The 12,914-nt window shown below is 43.7% G+C and overlaps 1 protein-coding gene across 3 annotated transcripts in view; it reads left to right on the forward strand.

Moving 5' to 3' along the window:
- Window positions 1-12,914, forward strand: part of VPS13D (vacuolar protein sorting 13 homolog D) — a 252,275-nt gene that overhangs the window by 34,342 nt on the left and 205,019 nt on the right. For all 3 annotated transcript variants that reach the window (XR_014299363.1, XM_082685387.1, XM_082685388.1), the window contains 4 exons: window positions 2,435-3,466; window positions 6,907-6,997; window positions 8,527-8,653; window positions 10,484-10,664. Coding sequence is in view for 2 of the 3 variants with exons in the window: in XM_082685387.1 (XP_082541513.1) it covers window positions 2,435-3,466; window positions 6,907-6,997; window positions 8,527-8,653; window positions 10,484-10,664 (1,431 nt within the window). In the remaining variant the exon portion in view is untranslated. The remainder of the gene's footprint in view (window positions 1-2,434; window positions 3,467-6,906; window positions 6,998-8,526; window positions 8,654-10,483; window positions 10,665-12,914) is intronic.

Below are 12,914 nucleotides of genomic sequence, written 5' to 3' on the forward strand. Positions count from 1 at the left end.
GCAGCTGCTCTGGAGAAACTCAGGCGTCCTGTTCCCAGAGCATGTGTACCTTTTGACATCAGTGGTTCCTGGATATCGGTCCCTGCGTGAGAGAACTTTACCCATAGCGGTCCCATCTTGGCTAAACTTTTGCATTCCCAGTTGTGGCTACTAGGGTGACTTTTTCACCTTAAGTCTAGCATATAGCATGGATTCTGTTGGATTATATTGACTTACTGTTTTCATGGTTACCATTTGCTTACTGTGGTTTTTGATGAAAACCTTCTAAAAATTATTGTAAATAATTCTTTAAATTATTTAATAATTAATAATTTTAATAATTAAAAATATTTTATTATAAAATTTAAAACATACACAACAGTGGAATAATTTTTTATTTTTATTTATTTATTTTTTATTTTTTATTTTTTTTTTTATTTATCAGAGAGAGAGAGGGGGAGAGAGTGAGCACAGGCAGACAGAATGGCAGGCAGAGGCAGAGGGAGAAGCAGGCTTCCTGCTGAGCAAGAAGCCCGATGTGGGACTCGATCCCAGGACGCTGGGATCATGACATGAGCCGAAGGCAGCTGCTTAACCAACTGAGCCACCCAGGCGTCCCGGAATAATTTTCAAAAAAAGATTTTAGTTATTTATTTGTGAGAGAGAATGAGAGAGAGAACATCAGAGGGGAGAGGGTCAGAGGGAGAAGCAGACTCCCCACTGAGCAGGGAGCCCGATGCAGAACTCGATCCTAGGACTCCAGGGTCATGACCTGAGCTGAAGGGAGTCACTTAACCAACTGAGCCACCCAGGAACCCAACAGTGGAATAGTGTAATGAACCTCATGTACCCATTACTCAGATTCAGCAGTTATCAATATTTTGCCACATTTGTCTCATTTCTCTCTCTCCTTTTTCTGGCGGTGGAGGGGGAGGGCAGGGAGGGTTAGAAAGAGAAAGAGAATCTTAAGCAGGCTCCATGCCCAGTGCAGAGCCTGACTCAGGGCTTGATCTCACACCCCTGAGATCATGACCTGAACTGAAATCAAAAGTCAGATGCTCAACTGACTGAGCCACCCAGGTGCCCCTTTTGGTGAACTATTTTAAGGCAAATCCCAAGAGTTGTACTCTTTTTTTTACTTTTACTTTTTTACTTTTTTTTTTTTACCCATTTTTACTGCCATATATTTGGAAGGTACCTCTATAGTCCACATGCATTTTCTTTTTTTTTTTTACATGCATTTTCTTACATGACTACAATGGTATTATGATGTCCAAATGAGGATTCCTTGGTAACATAATAAATTTTAATCTATTTTCAGATTTGAGACATTTTTGATTATTTTTTAAAAATGTCTTTTCACTTTTGGTTTGTTTGAATCAGGATCCCAATGAGACCCTGTATGTTGCATTTCCGTAATACATTGTGTGGGTCTGTGTTTAGTTTCCTCTCACCCCCCCCACCCCGCCCCATTATTGCTTTGTGAGAGGCCGGGCAGTTGCCCTGTAGATTGTCCCACATTCTGGACTGGGCTGTTCGTTCATGGCATCATCACTCAGCTTGTTCTCCCACATTTCCTGTAAGCTCTACCTTAACTCTACAGGTTCAGCTGGATTCAGGTTCTTTTTTTCTTGGCCAGTACACTTCAGCGGTGGGGGCTGTGTATGTCACATTGCATTATATCAAGCGGCACATAACGCCTGGTTGTCTCTGTTAGTGATGCTGAACTTAGTGATTGTGTGCAGGTGGCGAGAACCCGATCTGTCCATTGTAAAGGCCTCCCTACGGGGCTTCCACGGATCAACTCCGATGGGATACATGAGTTGCCTGGGGCTGTGAAACCATCACTTTCCAGTTCTGTCACTTCTGTATCTGTTTGGAATTCCTCTGTTAAAAAATTTCCCTTAAATATATAAAGAAACTTGTGTGAAAATATTTTTAATAAGTTGTAATTAGACACAAAGTAATGGGAGAGGAAGCACAAGTGATTTTGGCTTATCATTATTATCATTACAAAGCACTTTCTGTTTCGCGGAACTAAACAGAGGTTATTACGCTAACTGGGGCTGATGGGCGAGGGTTAGAACCGTGAGTCTTGTTTCTCGGTCCTGTGGGACTCACCGCATCGGACTTCGGGCGGCATTCCCGTCAGTTTCTGCAGTTGTTTCTGTAGGGGTAGAACGAGTGATTTTGCTGATTCAGGCCTATAGTCAGGAGTCCTTACTGAACACTGATCGTGGAAAGATTATTTGATGAGGTGCTGGGGAAGGTAGGGAGATGGCCTCGTCAGTAGACGTGGGCTCGTGAGAAGTTAAGGACAGAAGAGAAACAGAAGGGATAGTCCCCGCTGTTAACTAATGTAAAGCGTCTAGGGCAAACCCGTAAACGTCAACTGAAAACTGGAGTGCGATCAGTGGTAGCAGTGGAATAACCGAATTCTTCTCTTTGACTGCAGGTGGTGTTAGCAAAGCATGTATATGAGCAGGTTTTACAAACGCTGGACAATCTCGTGTATAGTGAAGATCTGAATAAATTTCCAGTCAGTGCTACCTCCTCACCTTGCCCTAATTCTCCTCTGCCTTCCCTCAGTACCTGTGGAGAACCTTCCACTGAAAGGAAGGAGAATGGATTGTTCAGCCACTCCAGCCTTTCTAACTCTTCTCAAAAGTCCTTGTCTCTGAAGGAAGTCAAATCTTTTACCCAGATTCAAGCCAACTTTTGTATATCAGAGCTTCAAGTCCAGCTCAGTGGAGATCTGACTCTGGGGGCCCAGGGTCTCGTGAGCTTAAAGTTTCAGGATTTTGAGGTGGAATTCAGTAAAGACCACCCTCAGACTCTATCTGTGCAGATTGCCCTGCGCTCTCTACTGATGGAAGACTTACTGGAGAAAAACCCAGACTCCAAATACAAGAACTTGATGGTGTCTCGGGGAGCCCCTAAGCCATCCAGTTTAGCACAAAAAGAGTATCTTTCTCAGTCTTGTCCTTCAGTATCCAATGTGGAGTACCCCGACATGCCTCGGTCTCTCCCTTCCCACATGGAAGAAGCTCCGAATGTCTTCCAGCTGTATCAGAGACCCACCTCGGCTTCCCGGAAGAAGCAAAAGGAAGTTCAAGACAAAGACTGTCCCTTGACCCCACCCCCTTCTCCAACAGTAGATGAGCCCAAGATACTTGCTGGGAAGAGTAAATTTGATGATTCCTTGGTACATATCAATGTATTCTTGGTGGATAAGAAGCATCCAGAATTCTCTTCCAGTTATAATCGAGTTAACCGGAACATTGATGTCGATTTTAACTGCTTGGATGTGCTGATTACGCTGCAGACCTGGGTCGTGATACTAGATTTTTTTGGAATTGGCTCCACTGCGGACAACCACGCTATGAAGGTGCTGCCTGAGGACATCCTGCAAAATGTGAAGTCAGAATCAAATGCTCTCCTGGAGTCTGAGCTTCAGGATCCGGTTAACACCAAGCTGGACCTCAAGGTATCACTCCTTTTTTGGCTCCTTGATGTTCTCAGAGTGAATTTTGCTTTGTTTACGCAAATGCAGTCACTGTTCATTTACCCTAGGAAATAGATATTATTGATGGGGAGCTATATTTAGTCTTTTGGATGTCTTAATATTTTAGGAAAGGCTTTAGCATAAATCCCATCTGGAGGCCGGGAAAAATAAATGGTTTAAGTAAGCTCCTGTCTTTTCACTGGGTTGTGCAGTTCGGTGCAACGCTCTGGTTTCTTGGAGCCTCAGGTTGCTGGTCTTCGGTGATCGGATCAGTTAAGATAACTCAGTGAGGTAGGGTATTTGGAGCGCGTAGCCGAGTGTCTGGTACCTAGTAGCTGCTCTCGAATGTGGCTTCGGTCCTCTGTCCCCGCTTACTCAGGACATCGTTGGCTCTCACTGAGGCAACAGGACAGCCACAGAGAGTGAAGTCACGTCAGACTGCCTGGGTTGGAGTCCTGGCACTTTTGGCTCTGTCTTTTGGCTCTGTGGCCTCAGGGACAGTTTTTAACTTCTTTCTCCCCCATTTTCCTCATCAGTGAACTGGGGGGGTGTTGAGCGGTGCCGCCGCCATCGGGCTGCGGCAAGGACTCGGTGAGAGAACCACACGAGCAGGGCCCGGTGCGCAGTGTGTGGCGTGAAGCGAGCATTCAGCGAACGAGAACTTGTGTGTTTTTTTGCTGTTACGTGGATTACCAGGTTTATAACCTATCGTTGGAACCCCTAGCGTAGATGTTTAAAAACACATAAAAAAGATCGCGTTTGATTTTTTTAAAAAATTTATTTATTTGACAGAGATCACAAGTAGACAGAGAGAGAAGACCAAGCAGGCTCCCTGCTGAGCAGAGAGCCCGATGTGGGGCTCGATCCCAGGACCCTGGGATCATGACCCGAGCTGAAGGCAGAGGCTTTAAACCACTGAGCCACCCAGGCACCCCAGATCGCGTTTGATTTTAAGGTTTTTCTGTTCCGTGTGCTAGCACAGGAAGATGGGTAAGCAGCTAATGCAGTGGACCCTTTGGGGCACGTCCTCAAAGTGACAGCCACCCAGAGCCCGGGGCCCCCTGCTGTGGCCGATGCCATCCGTGCCTGGAGGGTGCCGTTCTTCAGCTACTTGTCGTAGCAAAGGCGGCCTGGCGCCGGCTGCCAGGGAGCCGTCAGGGAGGAGAATCATGTTTAACCCCGTTGCTGTCTCCTTCTTTCCTCGGCTGGTGGGCGGCTGCGCTCCTCCAGAAATGGAAGAGCTTTCAGGACAGAGTTTGGCCCGAACCGGTGTCATCTCCCCTGCTTAGTGTCGGTGGACGAGGGCCGTTGCCGCCCTCTGAGAAACTCCGGCTCTTGTTTAGCCGGATGAATGGCCGCCAGGGAGGCTTCGGTCATTGTTTGGGACTTGATTTGTTTGCGGCCGTAATTTTCATCTCATGGTGCCTGCAGTGAACAGCCCCAGGAACGCTGTGGTGTTGGGTGTGGAAGTGCTCCGGGGGGCTTTGCACAGGTAGTGGTAGCGGGCTTCATAGAACCACACTGGATAATGGCCCTTGGCAGTGGGCTGTTCTCGAATTTTTGAAAACATTTTTATTGTGAAAATTTTCAAACATAACACACATAGTTTAATGAACTTCCATGGACTTTATTCCCTTCTTCTTTTTGCTGAAGTATTTTAAAGCAAATTCCAGATCTATCATTCTACCTCTTCATGCTTTGGTGTTCCTTTCTAAAAAATGTGGACCTGTTCTTCCCTGACCGCTTATAACTCAATTAATGAGAATTTCTTGGTATTCTGTAACACTCACCAGTCCATGATCAGATCTTTCTGATGATCTCAGAGTAGCCCTTTTACTGGTGGTTTATAGAGAAATGAATGGTTAAGAAAGTTCATGTCTTCCCTGTGATCTCTGCAATTCATTGGAATGCTTCGCTTTGTTTATAGAAGGGGGAGGAGCGAATAAAAGGACATGTGACTCTTTTGAATGGGAGTTCAGATAAGGGTCCCACGTGACATTTGCTATCCTAGCTCCTAATCTCTGTTAATACAGAAAACCAGTCTTTATTCCCCGCCTTGCCACTGGCTTGTAGAAACTGGGCTGGTGTCCTGTAGACTGTCCCACATTCTGGATGTGTCTTTTGGTTTCCATCGGGTGCCACCTATCTTCTTTGATCTTCTCATTTTAGAAACGAAAGTTAGCTCTGGAGGCTTCCTCAGATTGAGGTTCGACTTTTGGTTGACACTTCGTGGGTCACTCTGGGTGCTTCCTGTTGTGTCGTGCTTGAGGGTGTACAGCATCTCATGGTCCCACATAGAGTGACACTAGGATTTGTGCTAAGAGTGGGGTCAGGGGGTGACAGCTGGGTTCCTCTAATCAAAGCATTTTTAGCCCCACTGGATTTGTTCTTTGGGTGATTAAGTGACGAGGGGCTTTGTTTCCCTGCCTCATGATAATCTGGTTTCCTTGAGACCTATGTGTCTGTGTCAGCAAGCTTTCTGCGTCCTCCAAGGCCACCGCACCTAGAATAATCCCCTCCTTTTTTCTCTGCCTTCCTCTACAAATGTTCCTCCTTCTTATTTTCTGTGTATTATTTTCTTTCTTTCTTTCTTCCCCCATCTTTTTTGCTCCTTATTGTTCATTCATCAAACTTAACGGAGCACAGGCTTAGGGGCAGGCCCTGGAGATGCAGGGCTGAGTCTGGTGCTTGGAAGCAGTGTGTGTGGATTGAGGTTCCATCTTTTCCTTTCTCCTTCCTTCTCCCCAACTGATCTCTTATCCCTGGGGTTGATGCTAAGGCACCTGTCTCAACACATCCTACATATAGAAGTCCTTTGAATGTTTGAAATGACAGTGTTACAGTACAGGATTTATTTGTTATAAGAAATGTGGTTCCTAAGACCGAGGATTTTGGCATTCTTCTGTTTCGGCTCATCTCTCAAAAAGAAGATCTTGGACTCTGGTTCCTAGGCCAAGTCCCAGCTGGTCAGCAATGGCCCTGTTAAATGTTTGTCTAGTCATTAAACAGGATTCTAAATCGTATTTATCATTTTGCTTGGACAGATTTCTTAGGGTAGGACTTAATGAATCTCTGTGAGTGATTACAGAATAGCGTAATACGATAAACAAATGCAAAAACGAGAATGATTGTTTTATAATGTAACACGTTTCACGGACAAAGTCCAGATGAGGTGAGCCCAGAGATGCCGCTGTGGGCCCTGGGTTTTAGGTTGTCCTGTGGAGCCTTTTCTCATTAACTGTCTCCTCTGATAGTGTGTGATGGAACAAGAAAGCTGAAATGAAATTGGCGTCCGCAAAAGTGTTCCCGTCATATTTCCCGAGCCCTTACTGTATCTTCCTCGATTTGCTTCTGCTGTTTGCCTGACACATGCCTTTTCTCCCCGAGTAAGATCTGCCTTGCTTTATCTCCCACGTTCTTAGGTTCATTCGCTCTCTCTCGTGCTGAATAAGACCACCAGTGAGCTTGCTAAAGCCAGTGTGTCCAAATTGGCCGCACACCTGGAAATGATTGGTAAGTGGGGAGAAAGCAAACTTGCAAAATGCGGTAAGCATTTGGACCTCCTGCTCACAAATGTAATTGTCTTCACATGCAAAGTAAGGTGAGGGATCCGTGGCTTGGATTGTGGTTCTTGGTCTGGCTGTGGTTTGTGGTGGGGGTTTCCAAACACTGGCTTAGGGAGCAGAATCATGTGGCCAGCTTGCTAAAAATGCATGTGTCTGGCCGCCGCCCCCCCACCCCGCCCCCAAAATATGATTCATTAGGTTGGGATGGGGCCCTGGCATCTATCTGTGTTTTTAACAAACTCCGTCTAGGGTGATTATATAATTTTTTGTCCAAATCGGGACATTTTGAGAGTGAAAGGGGACATTATTAATAATTATACCTGGGAAACCAGGGTGTATGTTCACTCTGTTGCCATAATAGCCACCAGTAAGGGGCGTGGTTTTAGGCGGGAGGAAATTGCAAAGCTGGCATTCTGCGGGTTGAAATTGTTAGCTGAACACAAGGGATCAGCTACATCAAGTTCTAAATAGAAGAGGTTTATGAAGTGTGAATAAAGCACTATTCCTTCCTCAGAACAGATAATGAAATAACGGAAGATCACAGCTGAGATGTGTAGTGTAAACAAGAATGTGTTTCGGGAAAGGAATGATCTGATATTGAGATTTCATGCCTGATGTAAATTCAGTTAATTTATAAAAGCTCAGAAGAGATGGGTCTCTAAAATTGGGAGAAGTTTGGGGTTTTTTGTTAGATGACACCAAGGGGCAAAAGTAAGTACGTCTTCAGTTCCCTGAGAGCTGAGCTGGCATGGTGAACACAGACACCGAAGTCATTGCTCTGTAGTGCTAATTAGGACGATAAAACTCGTTTTATGGAAGCAACTGTTCTCAGTCACGCTTTTTAATATCCACACCGTGTAAAGAATGATTCATCACAGGTCCACGTCCCAGCGGCACATGTCTCATCATCCTTCTCTGTTCGTTTCCACCTTCAAGGGCTTTCACTCTTGTAATACCGGAGTAGTTTTATACCTGTCTCCAGTGTCGGTCTCATTAATTGCCCTTTTTAAAATTAAATCACACTAACACCCACCTAATGTTTCCCGAATATCTGACATATCTCTGACACTTCCTCCTTAATTCTTTTATCCTCAGTACAATTAATAGACCTTTTGCTGTTTCACTAATTCCAGTTAATGGTCTTAATCTCCGAAAGGATCCCATTTCGTCTGTTTTTAGAAATGTTTTATCCTTTAGTTTGTGTATGCATTTAATTTCTCTCCCCTTCTAAAGGGTAAAGTATGATATTGCTGTATTGTTTCAACCCCCTTTGGACTTCTGCACTGAGACTGTTTGAAACAATATGGAAAATGTTTTTGGTGGGTGGATTGGAATATGAAGATTTGCCTTTGACATTTAATTTGATTAAATAGTGAAAAGTCTGAGGCATGTGTTTGTCGGTTTTGCGCCAGACATATTTAAGGTGTAGGATCAAAATAGATACATAAGAATGTGTTCTAATTTTAACATTCCTAGACGGAGACCTGGCCTTACAGGGCAGCATCGGGAGCCTGTCCCTGAGTGACCTCACAGCGCACGGAGAATTCTACAGAGAGCGCTTCACGACCAGTGGGGAAGAAGCGCTCATCTTCCAGACTTTTAAGTAAAAATACCAGTTTTTCTCATTTGACATTTTGTTACATTTGCTTGCTATTTGAAATTCTTGTTGGCTAAATAATAAAAGTTTAAGAAAATGTTACCTTCTTAGGTAAAATTGACATGATCTAGTTGCAGGGAATCCTGATTTATAGTAAGACTGATCTGTGTTGAAGCGGGCTACTCAGTCTTCATAAACAGATGGTGTGGGATTGAAATAATTTTTTCCTAAAGATTTTTTTTTTTTAAGTAATCTCTACACCCACCCTGGGGCTCAAACTCACAATCTCGAGGTAAGAGTTGCGTGTTCCACTGACTGAGCCCGCCATGTGCCCCAAAATAATTGTGGTTATTCAAAAGCCTGGGCTCTCCTGCCGGCTTTGTGCTCGCTTGTTATGTGACCTTAAGCAAGTCACTTAATTTCCATGAATCAGTTTTTCTATCTAAATATTGAAGGGACATTGAAGGGACAAAGGTAGATCAGTTTTCATCTAACTCTCAAGGTTCTGGAATGATTTCAGCCTGAAAAAGTTGCCAAAGATGTGGATGTTAAATGATATTACACATTTTTTTCTGTATAAAGACAATATACATTGAATTTTTTCAGTTTTAGAGTTTAGAAGGCATTTTGGGACCTATGTAGTTTTTAAAGAATGGTTTCTTCAGAAGGCTGAAAGTTTAAAATCCTGGGTTTTCAACATATTGGGGAGCTGTTGGAAAAAATAGATATCAAGCTCTGCCCCCAAATAATCTAAGTTTTTTTTTTTTTTTTAAACATTTGCTAAAGTTATTCTCATGTTTAACTAGAATTGAGAAAAACTGTCCCCAAAGATGTCTGAGGACTTTTTATTTCATTTTTGGGGGAAGTATATCACATTCTACTGAGAATGTAGATTGGCGTGTTTATATTATTACCTACCACAGTGGTGTAACTCTTTTTTTTTTTTTTTTAAGATTTTATTTATTTATTTGACAGAGATCACAAGTAGGCAGAGAGGCAGGCAGAGAGAGAGGGGGAAGCAGGCTCCCCACTGAGTGGAGAGCCTGATGCGGGGCTTGATCCCAGGACCCTGAGATCATGACCTGAGCCAAAGGCAGAGGCTTAACCCACTGAGTCACCCAGGTGCCCAATGGGGTGTAATTCTATGATAAATGGGATAATTAATATAAAAGTCCTAACTGTCTGCCTGGCACAAAATAGGTGCTTAAGCAAATGTGAGTTTCTTGCCCCTGGGACTGTGTCTTGTATAATTTATTAAATGATGCCATGGCTTTTAAATTGAAAACCATTCATAAACGTTTTCTAACCTGTCTTGGAATGTAGAGGCTAAACCTCTTTGGCCTCCATTTCACGAAGCAAAAAGAAGACAGCTTTCTGCCTCCAGGAGACAGTTTTCCCCAGAAACACTGATTGTGTCACTTAATGTTCTTTCGCCCTTGTTTCTTGGACGTACTTTTTATCTTTCGAGTCCATATTGTTACAGTCTTAGAGCGGGAAGAATCACTTTTCCCTAAAGGCCGGGAAGGAACGCTAGTGAGAGGTGTGAGCTGCAGGTGGCTGCTGGGGGAGTTCTAGAATCCAGAGGGAGGCTCGAGCCGCGGCTGCCCACCTGTTCACAGCCGTGGCCGTCATCCCAGACTTGCATTTTGTATCCTCAGCGTGTTGCCGTGGTTCCGGAGAAGAGCGGCTTTTGGGGTCTGCTATGTCAAACCGGATTGCAGAGTGGCATTTCACTAGTTACAGCAGCTTTCTAGGGGAAACCCCTGCGTAGGCCTGTTTTCTTTCAGTGCTGACTTGTGTCTGGCTGCCTACTCACGCTTCCGCGCTTCTTCCCAGATACGGCCGGCCTGACCCGCTGCTCCGGAGAGAACACGACATGCGAGTGAGCCTCCAGATGGCCTCCGTGCAGTATGTGCACACGCAGCGCTTCCAGGCCGAGGTGGTGGCCTTCGTCCAGCACTTCACGCAGCTGCAAGATGTCTTGGGGCGCCAGCGAGCTGCCATCGAGGGGCAGACGGTAGGAAGGCTCATTTCCCCAAGTAGCTTTTCCTGTTTGACTGATCAATAGAACTTTTAAGCCTCTAGAGAAAAAGTCTGGAAAATTTCACTGCAAAAAGAAAAGGTAATTAGATAATTTTACGCTTACTAGTGTCCTCCATGTAGCCAATGATCTACAGGAGTCTTTCTGGAATTGGAAAGCTTCCGTTCTTCCTTTCGTTGTGTCGTGTGTTAATGACCTCTAAGATTTAGCGTTAGCTTCCTCTAAAGAAGATAAATGGAATTTATGGCTAACACTTAAGACTTCTGGTCCCTTTTTAGTGCTTCGGTGGAGACACTTCTCTTGGAAAATGTTTTCAAGGAACATACCGGTTAAATAAAGAGAGTTTTTTCCAAATAGATTAGCGGTTCCTAGCTTCTTTCATGGTTCTCTTAGTGTTTTGGAAATATTTCCACAGCACGTCCTCAGACAAAGACACACCTAATGGTCTTTCTGTTTAAAAAGTAGTTAAGGGGCACCTGGATGGCTCAGTGGGTTAAAGCCTTTGCCTTCGGCTCAGGTCATGATCCTAGGGTCCTGGGATCGAGCCCCACGTTGGGCTCTCTGCTTAGCGGGGAGCCTGCTTCCCTCTCTCTCTGCCTGCCTCTCTGCCTACTTGTAATCTCTGCCTGTCAAATAAATAAAATCTTAAAAAAAAAAAAAAGTAATTAAGTCTAGGGGCGCCTGGGTGGCTCAGTCGATTAAGCGTCTGTCTGCCTTCGGCTCGGGTCATGATCCTGGAGTCCTGGGATCAAGCCCACATCGGGCTCCCTGCTCGGTGGGGAGTCTACTTCTCTCTCTGCCTCACTCCCAACCCACTTGTGCTCATCCTCTCTCTCTCAAATAAATAAATGAAATCTTAAAAAAAAAAAAAGTAGTTAAGTCTAAACAAGTACGTACACAAGTCTTAATGACTCAATAGCTGTTTAAAAAATAACATGTAAGTGAAAGAGTTATATTTTTATCCCATTTGTAAATAAATAACTTGCTAGCAGGGATGTAAGTGCCCTTGGGCACCTTTCAGCTTCTCAGATTTAGGACGAGGCTGGACACGACAGCGCTCATTCTTTGTCTCGTGGCCCTGCTCTTTATCACAGCAGCTGCCAGAGACCCAGCTTTGTGAAGGTGCCATGTCATTGAAAGGAAAGTAGCATGATCTAACATTGAACGTGAACTACCTTAGTCTAGTATGTGCAGTGTCCAACAGTTGATGTGTTTGCTTCAAAAATTTGAAATGTCCTGGCAGCATGGACCTGCGTGGCAGTGTCTTATGGTGTCTTGGCACAGAGTTTGGGAACCACAGAAAATGTTTACAGTACTGTCCTTTGTAAAACTTAACTTATTTTTAAGCTTCATTAAGTAATAGATTATAATTAAATAGGTGCTGTCTTTATAGTGACAACATTTTAAAAAGTTTAATTTTATTTAAATTTTTCGAATATGTTTCATGTTGATTTCATATAGAATCAATGCAAAAGGACATTTGGAGAAAAGTTTCCTTCTCAATTACTTTTCCTCAATCACCCAGTTTCTCTTCCTGGAAATAATGTTACCTGTTTCCTTTATATCTTCGAGGGAATATAATTTTTAAAAAATATGAAAGCACAGGGGCGCCTGGGTGGCTTAGTTGGTTAAGCCTCTTGACTCCTGATCTCAGCTCAGGTCTTGATCTCAGGGTCGTGAGTTCAAGGACTGTGTTGGGCTCCACACTGGGCATGGAGCCTGTTTAGTTAAAAAAAAGTCAGTCGATCGGTCTATCTATCTATCTGTAAAAGCACAAATTATAGGGACTATGGGAAAAAAGGGTCAATCTCATCAGTGTCCTAGTACCCAGGTATATTGTAATTTGTTTTCATTGTTTCTTAAGTGTCTCCCTATGCATATTTCCATGGTTGTAAGCATAGAGTATGTAACCTTTCTTCTCTTCAGAAATTTTTAAAACAAATTTAGTATTTGACACATATAAAAGAATATCTCTAGCATATCAGTTTCGAACGTTTGGGAAATAAATAAAAATTACAACATTGCTAATGCCGCTGCACGTGTCCCTTCCCCATCTCATTGCTCTCAACTCCTTAGGTAACTACTGTCCTGATTTTTGGGTCTTGTGATCCCTCAAACAGAAGTTCCCATATTACATCTTATTTAATTTGTTTTGATCTTTTAAAAAAAATGGTATTAGGCTGTGTTTAATGTTCTGTTGCTTGCTTTTTCTTTTTTTTTTTCCAT

This window comes from Mustela nivalis, assembly GCF_964662115.1.
Source record: "Mustela nivalis genome assembly, chromosome: 10".
NCBI classification, from domain to species: Eukaryota; Metazoa; Chordata; class Mammalia; order Carnivora; family Mustelidae; genus Mustela; species Mustela nivalis.